Source organism: Alligator mississippiensis, chromosome 5 (assembly GCF_030867095.1).
Source record: "Alligator mississippiensis isolate rAllMis1 chromosome 5, rAllMis1, whole genome shotgun sequence".
Classification (NCBI taxonomy): domain Eukaryota; kingdom Metazoa; phylum Chordata; order Crocodylia; family Alligatoridae; genus Alligator; species Alligator mississippiensis.
In genome coordinates this window covers 17888420-17916183 of record NC_081828.1, presented here as the reverse complement: position 1 = coordinate 17916183, position 27764 = coordinate 17888420, and the positions used below count along the sequence as shown (strand labels likewise).

At 41.0% G+C, this 27764-nt stretch overlaps 2 protein-coding genes across 3 annotated transcripts in view; both read right to left on the bottom strand.

Annotated features, from left to right (window-relative positions):
* Window positions 1-528: 528 nt before the first annotated feature.
* Window positions 529-7899, bottom strand: DYNLT5 (dynein light chain Tctex-type family member 5). Of its 2 annotated transcripts, XM_014593920.3 has the most exons (5): window positions 7772-7899; window positions 7430-7544; window positions 5383-5474; window positions 4288-4412; window positions 529-1607 (listed from the first exon to the last, which is right to left on the bottom strand). In XM_014593920.3, the coding sequence occupies exons 2-5, from the start codon at window positions 7540-7542 to the stop codon at window positions 1404-1406; spliced, it is 534 nt and encodes a 177-aa protein (XP_014449406.1). In that variant the 5' UTR covers window positions 7543-7544; window positions 7772-7899; the 3' UTR covers window positions 529-1403. The 2 variants fall into 2 exon arrangements, with proteins under 2 accessions (XP_014449406.1, XP_006277482.1); XM_006277420.4 differs by lacking the exon at window positions 7772-7899 and having other exon boundaries at window positions 7430-7755.
* A 5958-nt stretch (window positions 7900-13857) lies between these two features.
* SGIP1 (SH3GL interacting endocytic adaptor 1) overlaps window positions 13858-27764 on the bottom strand; it is a 195654-nt gene continuing 181747 nt past the window's right edge. Inside the window, exons 22-27 of the mRNA XM_059727918.1 lie at window positions 25802-25957; window positions 25089-25221; window positions 24587-24789; window positions 23299-23363; window positions 21894-22058; window positions 13858-20847 (exon numbers count right to left, since the gene is read on the bottom strand). Coding sequence (XP_059583901.1) covers window positions 20825-20847; window positions 21894-22058; window positions 23299-23363; window positions 24587-24789; window positions 25089-25221; window positions 25802-25957 — 745 coding nt within the window. The 3' untranslated portion in view covers window positions 13858-20824. The remainder of the gene's footprint in view (window positions 20848-21893; window positions 22059-23298; window positions 23364-24586; window positions 24790-25088; window positions 25222-25801; window positions 25958-27764) is intronic.

Genomic DNA, 27764 nt, shown 5'->3' with positions numbered 1-27764 from the left:
TCTCGAGGTATACCAATATATCGGTTGGATATCGGATCAGCACTGATAAAAGGAAAATTAACATTATCGGCAATCGGGTTTTTTTGGCTGGTGTAGCCAATAATGTCACCGCGCACAAATCCAAAGAGCACATGCCTCCCATGGAGGTGCGCACAGTCAGGGAGCCACCCCACCCCGGTCATCATGCCCTCCCAGATGAGCCATCCATGTCTCCATCCCACTCTTGGGGTAGCATTTAGCATCCTGGGAGGGCAGCTCCTTCCCCTGCCCCACTCCCTCCCTCACTGTGGGGGCCTTGATCCCCCCATCCATGCCCTGTCCCTGCCCCACACCCCTTCACCCCCCCACAGACTTACCGGACAGACACTGGTCTCCAAGCTGCCAGGATGCATTCCTATAAATCAGCTATCGGATTGGTATGAGCTGATATGGCTGGTTAATAATTGGCTATCCATGTCGGCCAAGAAAATCTTTATCAATGCACCCCTAAAAACAATCTCAATAATGATTTTCACCTCTTGCACTGCGCACTTTGACTAGCAGATTTACTTTATTACATGCAAAATGGAAACAGAATTTCATGTGTATATCACAAACTAGAAACATTACTGTCTGCAGTATATTTAAATATCTGTGAACATGATGAACTGATATATGTCATGATAACTTCACTAGCTTTTCCTCACTGCTTTTAATTCTTATTGAAATTAAAAGTCCAAATGCTCTCATTCAAAAAACAGCAGAACCTCTGCAGTTGTGCAGCAGAAGAGGTAAGGACAGGAAGAAAGGGGGAAAACAGAGCTGAAGACAATGAATAATGTGGCTCAATTACCTGAAAAATCTTTATGGGACACTCTTTGCAGCTCACAAAACCCTAACTGCAATACTCATTCATACAGCTCATGGCTTAGTTGTGCATATGCCCAACTTCTTGTCTCTGTATTAGCAGAGTAAGACAAGGATTTTTTACCTTCCAAATTCCAATATTGGTCTTATACATGAAACTGTTTTACTTAGGGACTGACACTGAGGACTAGGATTGAGTCAGAACACAATGATTCAACTGGTATTTGGTTCTAAAATATACAGTCAGGTGCAAACTGTCATTTTAGTAGGAATCATTCTGAAGGAATGTAGTAAAAGTAGAAAATCATTTAAGTAGGTATGCATGGTTATTACGTTTAACCCTTAAAGGTTTATCACATCCACATTTAAAAATACATGTAATCTGGCTGGGGCCTCCCTCAATTTTTTCCATAATATAAACATAAAATAGATTAATATTTATTATCTATACTATTATTAGATCTATAATATTAATCTATAGAATCATATAGATTATATCTCATAATATAAACATGATAAGATAGATTAGTATCATTTCCCCGACTAGATTTTTTTCACTATTCAAAATAAACAGCATAAACATTTGCATGAGCAAACAGTGAGGTATTTTTAAAAGCATACGATGAAAATGTATCACTTGTAGGATCCCAAAGGCATCTGCTTCCAATTTGCATGCTCTGTTCGTTTAGTTGTCCAATATGGATAATGACAATTATCTTGTACCTTGGTATCATGAGCTCTTTTACCCGAGCTTTAATTACCTACAAGAGGGAAACATGTTTAGATATAGTATTCATAAATTATTTTTATGCTACAGGATTAGGAAGGTAAATGTACAGATATATAGTAAGCATTGTATAGAGAGGTACAAGTACAAGAGATGTATAGTAGAGATGTGCAAGTACTGTATTAGTACTTGCAGAAACATCAGTGGTAACAACTTACATTGAAGTTTTGTAGTATCGTCCCCAAACTATGATAGTCCCGTGAGAAGTTAAATGTATGACAGCATATTGCATTCAAGAAAATAGCATTTCCAAAACACATGAAACATCACATTCTTAAGGAATTAATGTTACGAATGGTACAAAATGGCAGACCCTTCTAGCAAAATTACAGAAATGAAACTACAGATGTAGTAAGAGAAATTACTGTAAAAATGGCAGAGCCAACTAACTCTGGGATCCACATCACATATCCTGGCCAGTCTGGGACACATACCACACATGGTGTCTGCTCCAGCTGGTTCAGGATGGGTGTCACATGCAGTGTGGTACCTGTTCCAGTCACTCCAGGATTTATGTCACATGCCCTGGCTAGTCTGGCTGCTTCTCAGGTGCTGCATGCAGTGCAGGTCCCGGAGCAGCTGGAACAGATGATATGTGCGGTGGATTTGGCAAGCAGAGGGGAGGAAAGAATCCATGGATTTGGTCTGGTCCATGGACCGGCCGCCCTGCCATTCATCCAGCCTGTGAGGCCAGATGCCTTTGTCATCCCTGAGCTAAAAGAATGAGCTTCATGCACAATTCTTAGTAAACTGATTGGTTTACTAGTTCCATTCAATGCCAGCCACCTCCCTGACAATTTGTGTGTGTCACTTGACAGAACCAATATAGTCCATTTGCCGAGGTGTCACCACGCACTCATTTTCAATAGTACTGGCAGTTTTGGATTTATTACTCATGATTATGCACAAACTGCATAGAGCCCAGCCTAACCCTTTCTCCCAGATGCTGAAGAGTTCAGAAAAGAATCTTTAAAACTGAGCATATAAACGGATATAAAGCATAAACCTAGATACAATGAACCTGGAACTCCACAATGTCACGTACATGGTGATTTTGCAGTGTACCTTTGTGGGGTTTATGCTGATAAGCTTAGTACAAAATCCAACTCTAAAGCTTATACACAAAATAAAGTCATTTATATGTTACAGCTGTCATGTCAGCTTGTAATACAGGAATGGCTCCACGTGGAAGATCCCTGAGAGCTCTGTATGTTCAAAAATGGGGGAGGAGGTCTTCAGAAATGCGGGGGAGTCAGAACGAAGCTGGAAGTTATAGTGAATCATTTAAAAAAATTGACAATAAATTAATATTGCTAGAACAGAAGTAGCAGCAGCAGGACAATATAAATATTTGCATTCATAAGCAAACAAGGACCCTATACAAACAGTGGACGTACCAAGGTTTCATCTCAGTTTGCAAGCAGCTTAAAATAAGTTGCCATACACTTGCCTCCCCAATGGCTCTGACTATGTAAGCTCACAAAGGTATGCAGCTCTTCACATCCCAACATAGTCTTCACAACATATATTTTTCCTTTTCATTACATACTTATGCTGCTGATTATTGCAAAAGTTCTCATTTCTGAATAGTGGTCTATGCATTAAATTAAAATTTGAAGTATATTTTTGTGGCTCCTACTATTTATTTTCTGCACCTTTTAATACAAAAAGAAGCAAATTGCTATTGCTCTCCTGTTACTAAGCAGAAGCTAAGTGCATGCCTGGATGAATTTGTGATATCTAATATAATTTAAGAGCTAATCATAATGAAATAAATACAAGTTATGATCCAGAGAACATGGCTGATTCATCTCCAGTATTTTCAATGGCAGCAATGAAATGGAAAAAAACATTTCTGGAGTGTTTAATAAAATGCTAACAGGGATTGCTAATATAGGGTGAATGAAGGCATTTTCTCCTTTTGTGAATAGATCAAATAAATAATTAGTTAATTCAGCTAAAAAAGTATAACTCAGCAGTTCTGCATTTTTATATACTTCTATGGTATTCATTGGTAATTGCTTCAGTTTACTTCATTTTCAGAGCACAGATATAAATAAAAGGTTTTAATTTTCAAAACTTAATCAACATACTTTTTATTGTCTTGGATTTGTGTGTATCATGTGAACCAACGGATTAAGTTACAAAACATGACTATCTTACTTAAAAAAGCAAATGATTTTTTAACTATTTTAAGTATCAATTAAATTGAAGCAAACTAAGGACATTGCCTCTGCCTGACAGCATCTACACAGGGGTTTAATATGATTTAACTTCATGCTTCTGATGCATCTGAACCTTTCTGAGATGCCCAATGTGGCTAACACGGCTAACTACATCTCCCCAGTGGCACCAACACTGTGATCTTCTGGACAGGTGGAGGGGGAGATGACATATGCAGCCAGAGATGGGCTACCTTTTCTGGGCAAATTTTGTAAAACAGAGGGAGAAAGAAGTACAAGCCCTTGATCTGTCTGTTTCCGCTCACGGCCCTGCCTAGGCACTTTCCCCTCCACAGTACACATGGCTTACCAGAGAGGGTGGGGGACACGGTTCACAAAAGACCTCTCCATGCTTGGATCTGATAAAGTGGGGAGCAAACTGACCCACCATCTACCCATAAGCTTTATTTTACTCACAAATCACGTTTATACCTCAGAGATGGTTTTTGTCATTTGTCTGCATAACTCCGCTTCATATTTTTCTTCTTGAAGATAATTAGTCAGCACGTCCTTCAAAATATTATTCACCGTAACCACAGGAAAACGTCTTGTAGGACCTGGTACGCAAAGACATTTTATATACCTTAACTGTAAGTCTGCATTGAGAATAATGGCATATGCATTGTAATCAAAATGATCAACAAGAGAGTGTTCGAAAAGTACAACACAGTGGAGGCCAACCTTTTGGCACCTGCGTCCTCCTTGAGTGCCACACCAGTCCCCTTTCCCTGTCTTATCTGCTGCTTTGCTTTATGCATCCTGCCCTGTGCTCCCCACCTGATTTCCTGCTCTCTTTCCGCTCCCTTCCTGATCTGCGACTGTATTACTTGTCCCCTCCTCCACCTGCTGCAGGCCCCACACACATAGCACTTGTGCCACAGGTTGGCTACCCTTGGTATAGCTTCTCTTTTTCTCTTGATTTATGGAGACTCAAATGCAAATGCAAGGTCGGGTTATAAATGAAAATTATCATTATGATTCATACTTGTGGTCACTATAATACTATAATATTAACATGCCAATTTGGCAGGTTTTAGACGAGACCTAGAACAGTAGGGACACTGAAAATCCAGAATGGGGTGTGCTTTGTTGAATCTTATGGCTAGTTCAAACAGTGCTATATAGTATTTAATTCCAAGAACATTAATTTCCCACAAACTGGGAAAGACAATGATTTTTTAAACTAGAAAATAAAGCATCTTTTAATTTATATTTTGATTTTCTTTAACTGCAGTAACTAGTGTGCCTCACGTTTGTAATAGATGTATTTGAAGAACAAGACAAGGCTTGTAGCTCTTTGGAAATTTTTAATGAAATTCTTCCTCTAGTCTTATTTCTCAGAAAAGCAGAGCAGCACCAGGGGCCAAAAAATGGGACTCTATGGGTCAGATTTGGCCCACAGACCATGTTTAACACCCCTCATCTGGTCTGATCTCTTAAATAGCCACAGGCTGCCAAATTTCACCTAGTTATCCTGGTCTGGACCTGTTCCTCTCAGGGTAGAACAGAGGAGGAAGCATTCATTACCTAGTTGGTAAGTGTTCTCCATCTGAACCGCAGGGCGAGAAAAATCATCATGATGACCAGGTTCATCCATATAAGACACTGTACTCATGGAGCTGAAGATAATGTAAAAAAGTAAATAGCTAAAACTAGTGCATACAGAAATCTATATTAATTAATATGACTGCATTAATGGACTCCATTTTCAATGGAAGACTTATGTCTAAGAAAACCCTTCTACTATGTTCATACTTGTCTGTAAAAATGAGATCAATGAAGAATCTCTTTCCACAGGTCATTCATTACCTGATAAAGAAAGATGCTGCCCTCCAGTGGAACACAACAACAAAATAACTGAATCGGTGTGCACAGAATATATTTACAAGGAAGAACAGATGAATAATTTTAAAGGGCATACATAATATTTCTCCAAATCCTACTTGCAGCTTCTGTTTTTAAAATTAAAATGCCTCTAAGAAAAAAAGTATTTTAAATTTGCTGGCTGTACTGATAGGAATAGAATGAATCAAATAATTGCTTCTTTAAAAAAAATACTGTATTTACCTGAACCCAAGATGGCTTTGAATTTAAGATAATCCTTCAATAAGTAGATTCTGTGCATGGAAAATTTATAAATCTGTTATAATATTCCATGTATAAAATCTAATTATTGGAGGGGGAGGTCTTAAATTTGTCCTTGCCACCGCTGGAGCAAGATAAGCATTGGCAGGGGGTTAGGTGGGCAGGCAGTGGTGGGATAGGTAGCAGGGGAGTCCAGTGGCCCGTCCCCTGTCTCCTTCCACCTGCCCCCCAAGTGCCTGTGTGCCCCAGCTCCTGCTGTCCACACAATGACTGCACCCCCTGGCATCTGCCTACCTCACCACCTTTGCCCCCGCAATTACTGCTCACCCTCCAGCTCTGGCCCAGGATACAGAAGCACATGTTCACTCTGGCCAAGGCCTGCTCTGACAGCAGGAGTTGCAGTGACATCTCCAGCCCCAGAGCTGAAGCCATGTCCAGAGCTGCCACCACCACCACTGTGTGGCCTGGTGCCAGCCGGAGCGACCACGCTCCATGCCCCGGGTCCCAGTGGAGCTAGAGCTGGAGTTGCAAAGGGTAAGTGGTGGCAGGGGAGTCAAGTGGCCTGTCCTCTTTCCCCTGTTGCCTGCCCTGCCCACCAGTTACGTGCTCTCTTCTTCCCCGCCTCCCCAAACTCCTGCCTCTGGTGCCTGTGTACCCTAGCCCCGGACACAATGTTGCAATAAAATTCAAAAGATGGCTTGTATCTTCCTGGCTTGATCCCAGGTCATCCAGCACCTTGCTAATCCAGTGGTTCTCAAGCAGGGCAGTGGTGCTGCGGCATGGGCCCTGCCACCACGACTGTTGCAGCTGGGTGAAATTGCCCTGCGTGCCGCGTGGGGAGCCAGACTGGGAAGCGGTGGCAGCAGGAGATAAACTTAATGCAGGCAGGAGCATCTGCTCCTGCCCAGCCCGTCCCCACACGCTCCTCTTGGAAACATGGGACAGTTCCAACTGGCAGCGGTGTGACAGTCTGGGAAACCACAGGCACTTTTCCAACACCCACCGACTGCCAAGTGAAACTATACCGTGCGCCTGTTTCTGGGAAGAACGTGGGATCAGGCTGGGAAAGGCTGCGGCAGGAACAGATTTCTGCATTAGTTTGACCTAACAAGTGTAACAAAGGTTGAGAACCACCGCACTATTTATATCTTTAGGAACCAGAGCCGAGGCTAAGCACGGACTTTAACCCACTATCAAGTACAATTTTTTCAAGTAATCCCAAAAGCAATTATGATTTAGTCAACATTTGCTTCTCTTATCGCTCTAGGGTCAGATTAATATGGCCCCAAACCGATTAGGAGGTCTTTTCCTCTAGTGAAATAGCCACGATGGGAAAAAGAAACCAAACCCATTTGTCGTCTGAGCTAGAAAACCCACTGACCCTCCCGTGCGAGGGAGGCTTCTCGGTGCGCTGCTTAGGAAATAGCACGTCTGTCACCCGCCGGGCCTGCGCCGCCCTAACCCGAGAGAGAAGAGGGCAGGTACTCACTCCTTGCTTCTTCCAAAGACATCTTTCGCTCTGACTTCGTGGCTGCTTAGCGAGGAGACGCTGCCTTGCTTCTTCAAGAGGCGAGCTGCCTTCTCCTTGGCTAGGTCCGACATGTCTGTTAGAGCCCAAGAGGTAACACGCGGGCAGAACCGGGGGCACAGTTTAGTAAGTCAGGCGCGTGAAGGCAGGTGATCTATGGGCCAGGGGGAGGATTTTACACCTTAAAGAGGCGGCGGCCGCACGGCTCCCCGCCTCCCTGGGGCTGCCCGGGACCCGCTCCCTGGCACTGCTTGCACATCACCCCGCACCCCCGGGGGCTCAGCCCGGCTCCCCGCCGCTCACCTGGCCCGGGCCCGGCAGGGCAGAGCCGGGCTGGCCGAGGGTTTCTAGGGTTACGGCCAAACACCGCCCTCGGCTCCGGGGCGGGACTGCAGCGCCCTCATCGCGGCGCAGCCGGAGGCGCGGGGAGGAGCCGTGCCGCCCTGCACCGCCTCGCCTCGCCTCGCCTCGCCTGCAGCGCGGAGGAGACGAGTCTCTTGGAGGGGCCCGGGGCCGGCCTAGGGGTGCGCTTCATGCCCTTTAGAGCACGCAGCGACCTGGAGTGCGGCCGGGCCCCTGCGGCGCGGGGAGGGGAGGGGAGCCGGGCACGTGTGTCAGTGGCGAAACGCGCGGCAGCGCTGAGAAGAGGGCGGCGGGCGCGTTCCGACTACAACGCGTCCAAGGGGTTCTGGTTCAGGGCCTCCCGCCTGGGTGATCTTCCCCGGGCGGGGGCTGGAGGTGACCGAAGGCTGCGCCTACACCTCCCATTAAGCACGTTAGGTAATGCGTTATCTGCAGGCATTTGTACACCTTTGCAGTGCAGCACCGGGCACTTTTAAAAGAGGCTGCTACCGCAGCGCATGCGTGTGTACAAATGGCAAATTGCATGTCTAAAATGCATCAAAGGTGTTTTAGTTCAGAAGCGCACCGCCGTCATTTTGCCACTTACACGAATGCATGAGACGCAGCGCTGGGCATGTCCGCTCTCAGTGGGAGTAGACTAGATTAATTGAGTCTGCTCCAATACATTTACTCTGCTGCTCGCAAGATCTGGTGTAAGCAGATAAGTGTCCTCCATTGTGAGGTACTAGACAAATGTGCATTAGCCTGGCTTAATGCACTTAACTGAAGTACACACTTTTCATAGATTCATAGATGTTAGGGTCGGAAGGGACCTCAATAGATCATCGAGTCCGACCCCCTGCATAGGCAGAAAAGAGTGCTGGCTCTAGATGACCCCAGCTAGATACTCATCTAACCTTCTCTTGAAGACGCCCAGGGTAGGGGAGAGCCCTTGGGAGCCCGTTCCAGACCTTGGCCACTTGAACTGTGAAGAAGTTCTTCCTAATGTCCAGTCTAAATCTGCTCTCTGCTAGCTTGTGGCCATTACTTCTTGTAACCCCCGGGGGCGCCTTGGTGAATAAATACTCACCAATTCCCTTCTGTGCCCCCGTGATGAACTTATAGGCAGCCACAAGGTCGCCTCAACCTTCTCTTGCGGAGGCTGAAGAGGTCCAGGTACCCTACTCTCTCCTCATAGGGCTTGGCCTGCAAGCCCTTAACCATACGAATGGCCCTTCTCTGGACCCTCTCCAGGTTATCCACATCCCTCTTGAAGTGTGGCGCCCAAAATTGCACGCGGCATTCCAGCTGCGGTCTGACCAGCGCCCGATAGAGGGGAAGCATCACCTCCTTGGTTCTGTTTGTCATGCGTCTACTGATGCACAATAAAGTGCCATTAGCTTTTCTGATGACTTCGTCACACTGCTGACTCATGAAGTGATTAGCTTATTTTAACGCACATTAAGTAAAACATTTTGTGTGATCCTTTAAATGTGTATTAGAATAGGCTAATGTGCATTAAAGCGCATGTGTATAGATGTGCTCTAAGAGACCAATGTGCTCCAGGCATCTGTCGACAGGAGGTGCAGGTCTTTTCTTAGGGCAGAGCAGGCTGCGATTCCTCTTTTCTTTCCTCTGCTCCCTTCTCTACTTTTGGGGCACGATGCTTTACCTCACAAGGGGCTGCACCTTGGCTGAGGTTGCAGCACCATTGGAGTCTGGCAGCAGTCAGCTCCTCCCAGTTCTTGATGTGAGCAGCCGTTTTCTTGAGGTCTGCCTTCAGTGTGTCCTTGCAGCATTTCCTCTGGTCACAGCGAGATTAAATTTCACTCAGTTTAAGATCCAAGCAAAAACAAGGATACCGTTACTGCCATGTGCTTTTGTTTGCCGTATTGTATCTTATGGCTGAAAACACGGTGGACTAGGCACAGCTCCAAAGGAGTTGTCTCATTAGTCCTGCAGTCATTACGATGAAATGCACATCTCTTTCAGAAGCACAAGGCAAAATCGAGCTTACCTGAGCATCTTGGCAGAGCACCCCATGCGTCACTGAAAGTTATTTCTGTACCCGAGTTAATGCTCACCTGGGTTAACGTTTCCACACCTGAAGTAATGTTTTTGGCTAGATTTAAAGCAGCCTGCAGGGCTGTGAGGTAGGAACCACCTTACCAGGAGCAGCCATCAGACGGCTGAAGTTCAGAAGAAAGGCTGGCTTGATTAGTGGAACATCAAGATGATTGAAAACAATAGAGGGTTATTAACAGCTGTGGAATGAATAGTTTAGAAGGGATCAGGTAGATTATAAATGATCCATGAGGTCAGCTGACTCCTTCGTTGCTGCCTGACCAGAAATGCTGCCGCCTGCCAGGCACTTGGTGTTAAATTTCAGGTGGAGCAGGAATCTGCAAGGGGGGCAGGGGGAAGCAGCAGGGGGTAACTGCACCTTTCTGGATCCACGCCTGCTCATCTATGCTCTCCGTGCCTCTCAACAAACCACCCCCTCCGATTCCATGCCAGTCCCTGTCCCACATCCTGGCTCTGGCTCCTGCAGCGATGCTTGCTCTCCTGTGAGTAGGTGAGCTTACCATGGAGGCCTGGACTTTGGACAGACAAGGAGATGATACAGGGGCAGCATAGGACACAAAGGCAGTGCATTTTGTAGCTGGTGTAACCATTACTCAGAAGCCCAGGGCAGTGCAAGGGAGCATCAGGGAAACGAAACAGGGATAGAGAGGAAGGTTAAAAAATTACAAAGAAAATTAGCAGCTCAAAACCTTGGTTAATGTAGAGCAGTGTCTCAAGGCCTTTGCCTGTGGGGAGCAGCTCAGCACAAACTTCTGAAAACCAGCAATAAGGAATTAAAGCAACCAAGAGGTGCATGCTACCTTCTCAATAAACATGGCAATACCAAACATACAAGCACTGGGTCCTTATAGGTGTTATGGGCCACAGGGATCTCCAATTCAGGAGAAACCTTTAGCTATGAAAAATGGGAAAGAGTGACCAAAAATCCTAAATATTCAAAGATAACCTTACAAAATATTCCAATAAGCTTTAAGTGTGTGGAAGGACTGATTAAGGAGTATGTTATTTTACTGAGATTGATAGAGAGGGACAAAATTATTATCTGGCATGCAACATTTCTCAAAGGACCCATTTTTGATTATTTGTAACATCTACACTTAATTATTTCATTTGTGCACACTCAGAAAATTTGTTTTGCAGAATGTGCTATAATTTTGAGGAAGTTATACAGTATTTTTCATGCATAACAGGATTTAGTCCCTCCTGTAATGTATAGTATTTCACCTTCTACTATGAAACTATGAACTTACTAGTTTCTACCTCCATAAGACAACCACAACAGCCTTTCTGAATAAGGTTTGTGCATATTAATGATGCATACTTGCCTATAACTCAAATCAAGTCTAAATACATGCAAGGTAAAAACTGAATATTTCTAAATGCTATAACATTTCTATTTAGAAGCAAATATTACCAAAAACTAGCCAACAATTCTGCAGGATCACCAGCTACATATTGAAAGGAGCAGGGCAGGACTACAGATCTTGTCATTCTTCAGTATTAAACAATGAAAAGGGACTAAAATAAATATATATATGTACATGGTAGATGGACCATTATTTTTAGTTTCAAGGAAGAGAGATGATTGGTTCCAGTCCCCTATCACATGTCCAAATGCGTAATTGCATTAGAAATGCTACTCTTGAATACAAAACTGATCCAAAAAAACTAACAAAAAAAGCATATTTTCATGTTTTCATTTATTTTCAAGAAAAAAATCCGCACATTTAAATTACAACGTAATCAGATATTTCATTTCATTCTTATGTATAGAATTAATAAACTTTGTTCAGAAGTGGGGATTTATTTGCTGTAATATTATGTATGGTAAATAATTGCATATTCAGGATTTTGTGAAATGGGTGTTTGGGGAAAAAAACCATGAAGGAAAGACATTTATAAAAAACATTATTTACAAAAATGATATCCACATATTTGTATCCTAATCTATAAGGCAAGTAACATTTAAAATATGTTGTTTCATGATTATCTTCAACAAATCAGTACAACACATTCATATTACCAGTGGTCAATACAAAGGTTTTGCTGCTGTATTTCATATGCAGCAAACCTTTACACCTTTTGCAATTTTTCTCTGAGAACATTAGATAAGCAGCAAAGTTTTCATCACAGACTAAGCAGTAACCAGGGCATCATAGACTAAATGTATCATTGCATGTGTAGGCTAAAAAGGCCAGACATTAAACTTTTTAACTTAAATCTTAAAAATATACTTGTGTATCTTAATCCACAAATATTTATAAACACTTTATACACAAAGTATTTTTTAAAAAATGATATAGTTTAATATAGGGCAATATGCTGGGAATTCCAATCCACTTCTGTTGTTTAGTTTTTAGATTACGAGCATTATAACAACATAAGACATAGGCCTATGCCCATAAATATTTCCACATATGGTTAAAGTTTAGTCATGTGTTAAGTTCCATTGACAAATACAGAAACATTTGCAGAACTGGGGCTTTGCATCTTAAATATAATAATTTGACCCAATGTACCCCCCGCACTCCATGACAACAAACATTTAGACAGAATTTCTTTGACCTAAAGTAACAGGCAAGTCCGTCATCTTTCAAAATTCCTGAACTTTACATAAGACACCCGTATTATGTTTATTTTCTTAGGTATCCGGGGGGGAAGAAAGGCATGGTTTTAAAATACTGCATATTTCAATTAAGAATTAAACTGCAGTATCTCTTTTATACATCAGTCAAATTTCAAACAGGAGAATAATATTATTCTGATTCCTCCATTAAAGTTGATTCAATCACATACTGCTTGGCCTGTAGTGAAGTCCTGCTTATATGTAAACCTTTGAACAACATCACCACATTAACACTTGCAATTTTCAAGCAAAAACTGTTTAGCAGCAATACCTGCACTCCCACCAAAGATAAAAGTGGAGGTCACACAAGGAGAGTTCCCTTGCCTTACATTTCTAAAGCAAAAAAAAATGTCAATCTCCACAAGATTTTATTTTCCTAGGAAGCTTGCAAACAAACAAGAATTTTGGCTAAGGAATAGTCTTTTTTTGAGACAGCAATATCCTTATGCGAAAATACTAATTATTTGGATATCACCTCTTTCTGTCAGGGTAAGCTTTAAAATGGAGATTTTAAATAAGCGTGTATGTTACAATGCCCATTACAACAAAAGAACGGGGGAAGGAATTCTGTATTCTGGCTTCCCCAAGTCTACATTTGAGTGTGGCAGTATTTTGTACTCTATTTAGAAAAATGTCAAGCTATTCAGAGTTCCCCTGTACATGCAGAATTGTGACATACTTGTCCATGAAGTGCACACACGCATAGAGACTGCACCTCCATGTCAAGTTGCTGTAAAACTGAGGAACAAAATTCAGATGAAAAGTCTGAAAACCAACATAACATTTTTATATTACATTGTAAACTTCTACTGAAAGATGCTTTAGAATGTCCTTATCAGGTTGCTTAAAAATATTACACCTTTGATTGTAATCCAGCCATTTTAAAATGCCTGATATAAAAATGATGCAGTGATTGTTTATGCTATGCTCCTGCTGGAAGAATCTCAGAAAGCACCATTAAAGCATTCACACAAGATCGTTTCACCAGTGACTGCTTGTGTGCAGCTCTTCAAAATTAGCACTACAATTAAACATAATGCCATGACCATTTGGCTTTATTTTGTCCAGAATTACACTTAATAAACATGAAGGTATTTTTCACTTTCAAGGGCAACACTTAAGGGACTTGAGCCAGCCCTTTACTTTGTATATTCACATGATTGCAAGTACAATTAATTGCAACACCAGTGATATTTTTATAAGCTCAACTGCTTTTGATTTAGCTATCTAGTGCTAACATGTGCACCTACAGTTCATTCTGCTCACAATTATTTATGAGTGTAAAATTGCAAATGAGCAAGACCCGTTTTCAAAATTGGACACTGGAGATGCTAAAGAAATACCTAATTATTTATTTCTGCTCACTTTAATACAAACAAAGAGATAAATAGCTGGATCTTCATTGTCAAAAGTGCAGATAGATATTTCATAATTACATACTGTAATGACATTCTTCCATGTCCGCTGTGCAGAGCAGACTGCAGGTATTATATCCTCCTATACACAGAAAGCAACAGAAAAAAAACCCAACCTACACTCTCTCCTATAAAGGGGCTTCTCTTTTTGTCCTGTCTCTAGTAAACAGAAACAATATTTTGGTTTGGGTGAACTAGATTTTCAGCTTAACATTACAACACATAATGACATTTTTTCCTTTCTATACTTTGGAATGTAACTGTAATAAAGTATACCTAAAACTGTCATGCTGCAGATAAGAATAAATAAAAAAAACCCACTAATATTTTAGGAGTCTAGACTGCATACAGAAGACACCCATTTGTAACAAAACCCCCTTTCTATAAGGCTGTGTGGCAAACATTTTCTACGTCACATTATACTTGTGTTATATAAAGGGACGTTAATTTAAGATGGATCTTTACAGCAAGAACCCTTAAAAGAAAAAGCTGTACAATGAGGGAGTGATATTGAAGAAGAAAAATAAAAGCCAAATCTATCACTTTTATAAGGTAGTTTTTCATAATTTTGAATGATTTTCGATAGATAATAAGAAATATGCCAAGGTGGAAAATTGGTCTAAAAAGTCCTGTACAAAGAGAACTATAGATTATTTGAGAATTATGATACCACAGCCAAATTGTTTAGGCCACAGCTTTGACTTTCCCCAAAAGAATACTCTGATGATAAATGGTACTGGAGGGAGAGAAAAGAACAAAACTCTACAATTCTTTCACCCAAAACACTACAATTCTGCTATAAATTACTTTATAGCAGCAGATAGTTCTAAGCAGGCACCATTCTGATACATGGTACTGTAGAACATAGTGGGCACATCCACACGTTCATTACTGCGCCACAGTTAGTGTACATTAAGTTTGGTACTTGGTTAACCAAGTACTAAATCAATGCACAGTAACTCATGCTACTGCACAGTAGTGCTGGTGGATGGGTTTTTAGTGACACTTACTGCACAGTAGCCTAATACTACTGCACAGTAGCAAAGTAGCATGGTTTCTGCCTGGCACGCTGCTGTGCATTGTTATTAGGCTACTGCACAGTTTGCATCTCGTGTGGCCGCTCCCACTATGTAGTGAACCAGAAAGACCTCTTTTTGCATTTCAGTGGCAGAAACATGTTCACAATAGACAGAAGAAAAGTAAAAAAAAGTTAATCTCTTCTTTATTAAGATCTAAAGACCCATGTCTATGGCAATGCTGGAAGTAAAATTCCCTCTAAACTCAATGTGAATCTTACTTGTACTGAAATTTTGCAATCCTGGGGTCTTAAAGAGCATATCAGAAACAATGAAGGAGAAAACTTGTGGAGAAAAGCAGTTGAGTGTATTGTTTTCAATAAAGGTCTATTTATACATACTATTTTATTTGTCACAGAAAAAGGAATAGGCCCAAATGAAAAACATTTTGAGGAAGCTAAAAATCCAGACCTGTTTTTATTTGAATTTTGCTGATGACTACAATGTTCATAGTAGGCTGAATCAAAACACTCAATTCAAATGCTGTTAAGCTACTCCCAGATAATTAAAGCCAGATAAACTGACTTCAGTCCTCCTCTAGGAAAGATATTACACTTGCCCTCATCTTAAAAAATAGCTTGTATAAGTTGAATGTTACTTAACGACAAAAAGCTAGAAGAATTTAGTTTTCTAACTTTATACTCATACATCTCTTTTTCTCCAGGGGGACATGTGTATAAGAAGAAGAAAGCACTTGTATGAGACAGATTCATATCTTTACATGTTACAGGGGCTTGTGAGATGGCTTGTGAAGTATCTGAATTTTTTTGGAATTTGCAAGGTAATGGCTCTGCTGCAAGGAAGAGAAAACTTATGCTATTAGCTAGTGCAGAAGTGTGAATCAAGTGGTAGAATTATCTTATTGTAGTCTCTTATGTGGATGGTGCTCAAAATTGGCCTCTGATACCTCCCATAAATGCTACCCATATATCCTGAGCTGTTAGCATCTACCCACACTCATGTGGATGAGGAAAGGCACATGCCAGAATCAAATATCAGTATGAAACTAGTACATTTAAACTCTTCCTCCCCAAACAGCACCACTGCTGGAAGACTAAAAAACTCCACTAGTTGCCCCAAATGCATATTGAAAGGGACCTGCATGGTAAAGGAGCTGAACCTAGATGAGAATCTTTTTACCCTTTCCCCACAGTGAGACCCTGATAGGAACAGAAGAAATAATTAATCAATGTAGACTGAACTTTTCTGACACAGGAATGTAGAAAATATGTAGAAAAGAGAAGACCACTAGTAAGTGATACTGGAGAGAACCCTGTTTAACATTAATGTATTGGAAAAACTGCCCTATAAGAATTTGCTGGTTTGAAAACTATCCCAGCTGAAGGGACACAAAGTCATCTCATAGGTACTGTGCTGTGCTCTGCATAAATGGGGGCTGGGATTTACCAAGGGTAAGAGCAATCTGAAGGCTGGCTATCTTAAATCAGTTGCCAGCAGGACCCATTCTGGGAGCTGGAAATCAGGCAGGCAGGCTTAGGGACACCGTGGCTACGTGCCTCCAACAGTGGCTGGGAAGGAATACCATGGTAGCTCTGCACCACTGGGAGATTCAGGTAGATTGGGCAATTTCTTCATTTGGCCAACTAGGCTATGCTTATGTTCCACTGGTGCTGCCCAAAGTAGGTTAACAGGCTGTAGAGCCTGACAGAGTACATCAAAGATGCCACGTGCACATTTACCCACCCTTTCTTTACTAAAACATACTTGCTGAATTTTTATTTTGAGGAAAGATGACTTGTAACTTGCCTCATGATTTTTGGTGTGTTTTCACAGGCACATTCTTCTTAGGGATTCTTGTGTAGGGCTCAGTTTGCTGTTCTTATACTTTGCGTGCACACATCTGAATGTATGCATTCAAACACCAAATTTGCTGCACATTTGATCTAAGCCTCACCTACAGCCTCACCATGCACATGTGTGCAAATGTACTCAAAGCCTACAGATTAGTTAAGGATTCTGAAGTTAATAGATCCAGGGACTACACAAGTGCTAGACTAGATTACTTTGGACACTTGCATTCATTCTTGGCATTTCTGGGAACGGTCCTAACAAGACCTACCACCTCTCATTCAAACAAAAAAAATCAGGGATACATTGAGCAGAGCAGAGGCAGTGGAGCAGAGCCAAGTCTACGCAATTCATTCTTCAATAGAATTGCCCTTCTGACATGGTACAACTGTTTCACTAGTTGGGATGGACAATTCCAGATTTGACTAAATCAAACAGTCAGTTCTGGATAAAAAGTTACAGTTACTTGACATACTTACTCTCCCCTATGGAAATACCTTGTGTTTCAGCCTTGTTACAATTCAGTCTTCATAAGATATTGTTTTACCATGAGGGTTTCCTTCAACAGAACACAGCTTTTTTCATAACAGACGGCAGTATTTACTACTTTTTACTTCTAACATAGTGCTGCATATTGGTGTAGAGGTACCTATGCATCCTACTCTTGTCTACTCATATTCAGTTCACATCAGGGAATGCATGCATTTTTATTTCAGTTACCAAGTTGTACATGTACAGCATGGACATGTAGTCCTTTCATGAATTTTTTGGGGGCCTTTTCTAGCATAAGTAGAACTAGTCTTTTTTTGGCAACATTATTTTAAAAAGCTGCCATAATCGGTGTTTACATTAAATTCTAAGGCTCCTTAAAATAAAGTGAGATGCATGTTACCTGCAATATTTGCATTAAAAAAGACAACACATTCTTTTCCAGAATGCAATATGGACCCACTCTTGAAGCAAGGATTGCTAAGTGATACTCAGTATATTTTATGAACTAATTACAAAAAAAATAATTTTTTTTTTCTTGTAGGTTGTTCATTTTAAATTGCTTCCCATATATTTAATTCATATTTTCAAATAGATATAGCTTACACAGTACACAGAACCCTATTTCCAATCACTGAGAAGGGGAGGAGGGAAGGAGGAAATCAAACTTTTGGGTCAATATTCCCTTTTGAAATATTGTCATGTTCACTTCCAAATGCCGGGAGAACGTGTGAATTTTCAAAATTTGATTGCACTTTATCCCGTACTCTTATATTTAATTTTTTGTGAACATGCACGAAGATTGGTTATCAAGTACATTTCTGAATCAGTTTAATCTAGAAGTCTCTGTAAAGTATAAAATGTGCTCTAAAAATTACCCCTGTTTTCTGTATTTTTTTAAAGCACTCTGAAAAATCTGTTGCTAATAAGCACTTTTCAGCACATCGAATTGATATACATGCCAGAAATTTTTTTACCTTGAAGTGATATTTGTAAGCCTTTTGCTGCCAACATCTGAGAGAGTAAAATAAGTACTATCCTAACACTTGTAGGATATCCAACACCACAAGCAATGCATGGTTCTAGTTTTCTGTGCACCTCAATATTGGAACAACTTCAGTATTTATTTTGAATAGGTTTTTTCTTTTTTTTTAAAAAACACATAAGATTCTTTTATTTAAATGAGACGGAAACTGGCTTTTCACCTTCTCAGCCATCATGCCATGAATATCACAAATTCTATCACCATGTTGCCAGCAGTAGGCTATGACATATCAATTTTTACTAAAAAAATGTTTTTAAATTGTCCTTTACACAAAGAGCAATAGATAATCCAACTTCCCTCCAGGCTGAAGTGTTTGGATCTACAGCCCATCTTTCATTTGACAGTTTATACACAACAAGAAGTGCTTCTTATCCGAAGGCTTTTCAAAGTACAAAGTGTAAAAGCAAAAGCTAGTCACCACAGCAGGCGTGAAAATTTGTGAAGTTAATAGTCTCACATGCAAGAGTGAAAGAACTGAAGAGAACTGTCGAAACAAAAATACCGTGTGTTTTCTCATGAAGACCAGCGTATTCATCTATTAAACTGCACATTTTTAAGTTTTCAAAACTTAAATAATATTTCTCTAAAATAATATCCTATAAACAAGGCAAATTTTACATCTTGCATCCACACTAGAGAGCCTTGACTTGCCATTCTGTTCCCAGGTCCACAGGAACAGTAAGCACAGCCCTAAGACTAGGGCTGGCTTTTCTGATCCTAGAGGAAATATTTAGAGCCAGAGTTTTAGCAACAGCCTCATGTTACACAGCCTTTTTTATTCTCATAGTGCATTTCCTCAAAGAAATTTTCCCCCCCCCTCTAAGAACAGTCATTTTCTGATGCAAGATCTTCATGTACAAACGCAAGTTTTGTGCAGGCAAAAAGGACAAACAGGCCCAATTAACTGCTCAGCTATGTAACTAGTCATCCCATTTCATGCATCAGCCCAAAGCTTTTTTGTTTAGCTTATATTACATTTCAAGCTGAAAAAAAAATATTACCAAATCAAAGTCATGGAACGAACAAGCTGTGCACTCAAGTGTACACAGGGTTGGCTGCACTTTAAAAAATGTCTACTAGTGCTACTGGCTTACTCCATTATAGGCACAGGAAATAACCTTCAAACCTTTTGAGACATTTGAACTGGCCATTGTAACCATTCAGGCTTTTTCCTCAAAGCAGAGATGTCCTGTGGCAAGACAAATTTAGGAGACCAAGATTTTATTCTTGCCTTTGCCACTGACTCACTTTTACCTAAGGCAAGACAATGCCTCAGTTTCCCCCCATGTGAAACAGAGATAAACCATTCGCCTACACAACATACTTCAAGATATGTGAATAAAAGTGTCAAACGAGAGCTAAATATCAGGATTATCTTGCATTCTTTTTCCATATACTTGTGTTTTTGTCTGCTTAAAAGGTAAGATCTTTGGACAAGGAACATCTTCTTACAAATCTATAAAGCATTTTGCACATTATTTATAGTCAAAAAATAGAGAGGAAAAGAAAACTAGCCAAACAAGCCTATAGACAGGACTGCAAAACAGGAAACAGTTGTTGAAAAATATGCCATTTAATACAGTAACTTTAGATCTGGTCGGAGGCCTGTAGGCTCAAAGTCATCACTGAACGTCTTAAACTGCCTTCTAAATTCATAATCTGCACATCTGTAATGTGTCAGAATATTGGGGGAAAATCCAAGAGTCCAACACCTATTTAATGGTAACTGGAATTTCTTACAGTTAATCTGCAGGGCATAGAAGTAAAAGGTCATTGTTGGAAAGATTTTTTTTTTGTTATGACCATTTAAAATAAAAGTGAGATTTTTAAGTGAGACTCTTCTGTTTTGCTTTTTGAAGGAGAATAAGTCATAAACCTCAACATTTACTGAAATATTGTTTTGCAGTTACAGCTAAACATCTGAAGATAGAGCTTTTAATTTATCACTATAAGACATACTAAGGACTGAAGAAAAAGTAGATCAGTTTGCAGGTTCTACTTAACTTTTTTTTTTTTTATGAGGCACCCCCTTTATAACAGCTATCTGTATTGTATTTAAATCTTATATATTGACAAAATGTAATCTACCTCTGTAAGCATTGTGCCATTCAACAGTACTACTATTAAATTTATATACCACAGTTTAAATTACATCCATTTCATGAATGGTAAAATGCTAAAACTCAGGTGTCTAACTGCCAAAATACAGCCTTACTGGAATGAGTACAATTTACAAATACAATAATTACATTTTAAAACCATTAACAATGTTACATCTAGAAGTAAATACTGTAAGACTGGTCAAAACAGTGTTTTCTGAGGAAAAAATGCTGAAAGTCGCTGACACTTCCAACAGAAATGTCCCAAGTGCAGGATTTAGTTCATTTTCCTTAAACTGTAAATAAAACCCGTTCGATATACAGCAGTCCTTGGTTATATGGATTTTCCATATACTTGCATATGCTTCCATTAGTTATCAGCCAAGTATTTTCCTATAAACAGAATACATTAAAACAACAGGTTACTGAGTATGTAATTTTTCCCATCAGTTTGGTTTCTAGAGCTATAGTGAGCATAAACAGTGATGCAGATCTCACACTAGTTCTACTCTGACCTTGCTTCATTGGCTTCAATGGAGTTATTCCAAATTTCACACTAGAAGTTGGAACAAATCTGCATTTCAATTGTATTTTTGACTAGGCATCTGTCCATGCATTTATGAAATGCCAAATTAGCACACAAAGGCACTTATTCTCTCAGTGCCAAGGGAAAGCTAAATGGAACAGATTACCTGCACCTTCTACTCTACCATACAATCCAGAGTCAGACGGTACTATCCACAAAGAGGAGAAAGGAGGGAAGGGGGTGAGGCTCACTTAGAAATGCTTTTATTAAGTTTATATCTTGGGAAGACTCTGCCAGTGAAATTCCTCTGGATCCCTTAATGATGCTTAAAGCACCCGCCTGGCTTATCACTTAGTGGAGACCTGAGTGGTACCTGTAGCTTCAAGTCCTTTGGTAAAGCAACGATAGCTCTGTAATGTTTAATTTGTCATAGTCTGTGTACAGCTGAGTCAGCCATTTGAAAAAAACAGTGAGAACAGTGTTAAGTAGGCACCCAAAGGGCCAGATCAAAACTGGTCACCTGATAGACATAGTTTCTAACTGAGCAAATGATTCAAGAAATCTTGATGAAGCTCTAAAACTCACTTAAAACAGGTAATAATTTGACAATAATCCTTAGACTTTTTTTTTGGTATGAACCCTAGAGAGGAATTTCTTCATATTCACGTTGATGAAAGGAAAAAAAAAGAAATTTCTTGGTAAAACCATAACAGGTATTTTGTAGAAGCAATTTTTATCAGAGCGCTATGTGTAACCAAAGTAAGCACCAAGGGCACCCATTTTAGTAGAAATACCAACTACTGTCTTGCAAATATTTCCTTCCTGCAGAGGAGGGTACGTGGCAGATGGCTAGTGCCTTGCACACTTCTTGGTACAGTCCAAAGAGTTGAGGAGAAGTTCATGACATGCTTACCTGCTGCAAATCTCTTTTTAATGAGTGAAAACCGGTACCCTGCTCCAACAAGTTCAATGTCACAGCTGGACAGAGTGCTTCCTTCACTGGTAAACTGCACTACCAATGGGGAAGGTTTGCTTGGTCCTTCGGAGAGCTGGAATCTTGCCAGCAAAGAACCTACACCTTTGGATTAAAAATTCCAGAAGGGGATCGTTACAAGAGAACAACACATGCTGCTTGTGAGATGGACTATAAACAGAGAATCCTAAATTGCAAGCAAATGCAATAGGAAACACTATTTGAAAGGGCCCATTGATACATTTGGTTCTCCAAGTTATATAAACAGCAAAATGTACACTGTACAGCAACAGTACACACAAGCACACTGGTCTGCTCAAGACAGCCTGCCTCCTCATGGGAAGCAGTACAACCATGGCTGTGCAGATGACTGCATTAATTTGGGAGTGAACTAATGGGCACTATCACTCAGCAGTGCCAAGAACCCAACCCAAGGGCCACTCGGAGATGGCTAGACTGCTTCCAGTTTAGGAAGCAACCTGCTTGGAACAGTGCAGTGAAATTTTGCTGGATAAATGCAGCCTAAGACAGTGGGGGCCAACTTTTTTTTTTTTTTTTTTTTGGCAGATGTGCCACAAATTAGCCAACAACCCAACAACCTTGCAAATTGGCACCCCCTCTCCCCACTGTGCCACTCTGATTCCCTTATCCTGCCCATCCTGCCCATTCTTCTGTTCTGCTTTCTGCTCCCTGGCCTGTGTTCCCTGCCTGATATGCTGCTATGATTTCTGCTTCCTACCCTGTGCTCCCTGTCCAATAGTGCTCCTTTGCTTTTGCCTTCCTGCCCTAACTGCCACTGTGCTGCCTGTCACCTCCCCAATCTGTTTGCCTGATGCACACACAGGCTGTCCAATACCACTTGTGGTACCCATGCCATGGGCTGATTACCCCAATCTAAAAGATATACTCAGCATATTTTCCACCTCACCTATATCATAGCATGTAGAAATTACATGCAAGTGTGAAAAATGTCTGTTATGTGGAAGGGCAGTCAGCTCAAGGTGTGACCTTGCAGACTGAAAGCAGCAATAAGTTGGTAGGGGGACCCTCTGCGGACAGAGGATTTTTCCTTTAGAACTCATCTGACTTGTCTGATGAAATTAAAATCCAAGCCCACTACCAAGTTCCCTTTGTGCTGCAAGGATGACACTGAAAAAGGCCCCAGTTATCCTGATCCTATTCACATTTAACAATGCTAACTAGCTCCTGGACTATGAAATAATGCTCTGTGATGCAGACTTTCAGCAGGAATTGATTTGCTGATGCATGTGCACAGAGATGACAAACTGCTCAATACCTGCAATTAAGCCATTTACAGTAGGAATTGACTGAGTGTAATTCTTACCTCCATTTTCTGATTTCTGGGAGATATCAGGGATCTTCCACAATATTCTTTGCTGTTCAGCATTCCTAAAAATAAAGGGACAGAAACGCATATGTAGGAGACAAGGGGGCAGTGGAGGAGTCCTGAATAGTGACAGGTATGTGAAATAAGGAAACTCAGAAGCGTAACGGGCAGTTTCTGCTCCCTGGGCGGCAGCAGTGGATGTGACAGCTGTGGTGGCTGGGCTGGTGTCAGCAGCCCTAGCAGACATCATTTTTGCAATCGCCCAAAAGTCAGCACCTGGGGCCAGTGTCCCGCTTGCCCAGCCCTTGTTGTGCTACTAAGAAACCTTCTTCTAATTCAGTCTCCTGAGCTTGTACCTCACAAATTTTGCTTTGCTTTTGAAACTGTAGTGAACTCAGCCTCTCTGGCACTCATGTGTTACCTGTTGAATTCATGTTGAATTAATCCAAATAATTAAATTAAAATTTAGTATAAAATTAAAATACTAACAACAAACCAGTGGTGTGGGACAGCAGATAGGGACCAGATTCTCTAGAGTTTTGAGCTGTTTTCCCAGCTAGGTCAATACTTTGCTCTGTGATGCCAAGCAAATCAAAGTCTCTGCACCTGATTTCCCAGTGCTAACAGTACCTGCTTGTGAATGTGAAATGCTGTCAAATCTATGGATGAATATCAATGCCAAAGCACTGGTATGAGGACTACAGTGCAACTGTGAGAGACTGGCACTGCTTCTCAGGGTAGCCTACGTGAACGATGGCTACGGAGAGAGTGCCGTGGCCCCTTCTCCACTGTTTACTTAAACAGCCCCAGTTAAAGTTACTAACGTAGCACCTAACACAAGGGTCTGAGCTGGGGAAGACAGCAGTTCTGTACTGAAAAGCAATAGTTTTTGTGGGTACAGCACAGGGCTGAGAGACTCAGGGGACCAGGGTGCAACTCCCAGCTCTGCCACTGACCTGCTCTCACACACTATACTCTTTCCCATCCTGTGCCTCAGTTTCCTAGCACATGTGGGCTTTGAACAGGATGCTCGTTGTGACAACAACCTGAAAAAATCAGTGGTGTTTCACATCTTGTCTTACTATGAAGCCCCCCCGCCCTCCCCCGACTCCTTCTGCAGATTCTAATGCTGAATAGCCCTACTGTGGTCTCCAGTGTCTCACCTGGAGGTTCATAAATAGCAGCATGTCGCTGTACCTATCCGGGACAAAACACTATTATAAGCAGGAAAGTGGCAGAGATGGTAAATAATAGATGACAGCTTTGTTGTACTACAATTTCATACCAAACAGCAGGTGGAAGCACAGCTTGAAGTTTAGTTACTCCTCCATCCATGGGAACAAGGAACTGGACATTGTTCAGAGCTACTGGTGTAGTCATTGCTTCTGTATTATATTTGTAGTCGATGCGAAGGTCAGTGCTTGTAGATTCACACCGCCAGTTCACTGCAAGGTTTAATGGAGTAGACTGAATACCCTGGGCAGATACCTTACAAAATGACAGAAAAGGCATTAGTTCTCATGGGGGTGGAGGGAGAAATTTGCTTTTACACATATGATAATCTTTATTGGTGTTAGAGTTGGTAATTCCTTGCATGGTCAGAGTAAGTTTGTACAGCCAGTCTAGTGACACAGAAGGTAGCACCAGTGTAAAAGTCCCCATAATTCCTGTAAGCCGCAGTCCATTTCAGGTTATTTACTCTTCTGTGCTAGAGAAACTTGTTATATCAACTCTTAATGTGCTAAAAACCATTCTGACAGAGCTTTATTTTGCAAAAAGCAAAATACCTGATATTTGAGCATGTCCACATTGTAATATGTAGCTTGTGGTTTCTGCTCAGACACTTTCTTTAGATGAGTCATCAGATTTGGCATGTTTACCCAGAATTCCTTTGTATTGGCATCAGTCTGTGTACTGTCACTATAGAAAGGAGAGACAATTAGCTCTTTTCATAAACAAAAGCATAAACTGATGTGATCAGAGAAAGTAAGATTTAGTATATACAATAATATAACAAGGTTTAGTTCTCCATTTACAAAAAAATAATCCAAACCACTTTTACTAGTTCAAGAAAACTTGATGTTTACTTCAAGTGCTATTATCCCCATGGATATACAAAGCACTGGCCAGTGAGGCACAGTGTGAACAGCTTCTGTTAAGAACTTACTATCCACTTCCCTTGGAAACCTTTGGTGCCAGCCAACATTGCTGCATTGCCAACTGTGGGCCTGAAGGTAACACTTTCAAAAGTGTCTAAGAGGCATGGGCGCCAAAGTCTTATTTTCAAAAATAACCCAAGCAGTTAGGAACTCATCTTAGTGTAAATCTGCAAGGCATTTGGTCATCTAAAGATGCAGATAGGCACTTTTGAATACCCCACAAAATGCCCAGACACCCAAGCATTTAACTACTGTAGAATCTAGGTTGAACTCTTTCCTCCAAGTCATCTTTACAGAAGCATTTCTAAGTTTCTAAAAAGTGTATTTAAAATTATATTTACCAGCAGAGAAGTTGAGGATTTGGCAGGACATGTTCTAACCTGTTGTAATTTATCACACGAAAAGTTAGAACAGATGGAGCTGGATTATTGGCAAAATGTCTGGTAATTCCTGCAGGAAATGACAGCACCATTTCTCCAGTTATCTTCACTATGCATCTTCAAAATAAAAGGAGATAAGGGGGGCAAAGAAAGAAAGCAGTTCAAAATATAGCTCAGGAGATTCATCTGAATCAAGTCAGGCATGATGGAGAAGTGACATTTCATTTCTTGCCTATTATAATGGAAAGCAAATCTACTTGTTCCTAAAAAAGAATTAACCCAAATGTAGAAAACTGTTGGTATTTGGGCAACAAATAGAAAATATGATCTTTGTATGAATGCCTCTGGATTTACTTTCGGAAAGCAGTTGTCGTTTCAGTAGTAGTATTGACAAACCTAACTGTCCAGTTGCTACAGTTCAATTCAGTTCTGGCTAGGGCAGTCCCAACTGCCCTGCATCCAAGATAATTAGAAATTATGTGCATTTTTCCTGCAGTTCCTCACTCTGGTGATAGCTGCTACTATCTTGTGGATGCAGAAGTGGGTTTTCTTCCAGCTTCTCCCTGATCCCCTTGCACTGCCTCTGCTTGTTGAAGAAGTAAGGAAGAGTAGAAGAAAGGGCAGTCTCTAACGCCCTCCCTATCAGCAGCTTCAGTTTAGTTTCTTCTAATGCATCATGGAGTAAAAGGAAAGAGGCTAGGGCAAAAAGTTCCCCACTGACACATGAACAGGCAACCTCACAAAGCAAGGGAAAGTGTAGATAGGACCCCAAATCAGTTCTGGACCAGAAGAGAGGGGAGAAGGAGAGACAAAAGAATGACTTTCCTGGAAAAAAGAAAAAAAGGGAAGAAAAACATAAAAAGGAGGTTGGAAGAAGGACCAGTCTCATCCCTCTCCCCAGCAGACACCAGGAGGATTAGGCCTGCTGGTCAATTCCACTCAAAGAGGGATTGGTTAGGATTTCCTCCTTAAAAGGACCACGCTTCTTCCACAACTATGACATATGGGGAGCCAAGAGCCGACTGAAGAGAGGCCACACCATCCACCATAAATTCAAGCCGACATATCAGTTGCAAGATGCCTGGTCCTAAATCCAGAACCTTTGAGGTCCCTTTCATCCATGATTTTTTGTTCTTTTGACATGTTACATTTGCTGTGGCAATACTTCACCATAACTGAATGTCAAGGCAAGTCCCTAATACATTACAACAGGCAGAGAAAAAATATTTGTCTGTGTCTTTGTATTTGGGCAACAGGCAGTAAGGGGCCCTAACTCTCAACTGACCTGAAGAAACAGCCCTGGAAAACTACATTGGACTCAATAATAATGCAATCCAAATGTAGTGAATGTCCAAAATGCAGGAATAGTTGCTCTGAGAGAGAAATACTGTAAATATAGGAAAGCATGTTTACTGGCAGCCAGAGTGTTATGGGGTGGGGGGGGAAGACATGGAGAAAACTAGCCAAAGGAAAATATTCAATTGTCACACCATGTCTGAGCTTTATGCTTTCCAGTCAGTGCTTTCTGGTGCCACATTTGTACATTCACATATATAATTAGATTATATAATGTGTCTATTTTTCCGCAAGGGCTGATGCCCATGCTGACAAAGTTTATGCCAGCATCAACATACTGAATAATAAAGCTATAGGTTGCAATACTTCAGTACTGCTGGAACAGCCCAGTTCCATCAAACAGGGAACCATGGGTGGAGTATACTCTGGACACAACTTGTAGACTAGTTGTAAACCCCAGCACTGATTTTTGCCATTTGCATTTCCTTTTTCTAAGAGTTACTACATTTTACACTAATGTTGTTAGTGATCACATACAGACCGCAACTGTCACTTCAGACTACAAAATCTCCAAAAGACAATCCTATATCATTTTAAGATCTCCAGCCTTTCTATATTAATAACATGC

Bases quoted from the DNA above. Each gene is read 5' to 3' on its own strand.
- DYNLT5 (XM_014593920.3), bottom strand. From the start codon at position 7,542: ATGTCGGACCTAGCCAAGGAGAAGGCAGCTCGCCTCTTGAAGAAGCAA. The intron at 5,475-7,429 runs GTGAGTACCTGC...CATTATCTTCAG, and splicing joins GTCTTTGGAAGAAGCAAGGA to CTCCATGAGTACAGTGTCTT. The intron at 4,413-5,382 runs GTAATGAATGCT...TTTGCGTACCAG, and splicing joins GGAGAACACTTACCAACTAG to GTCCTACAAGACGTTTTCCT.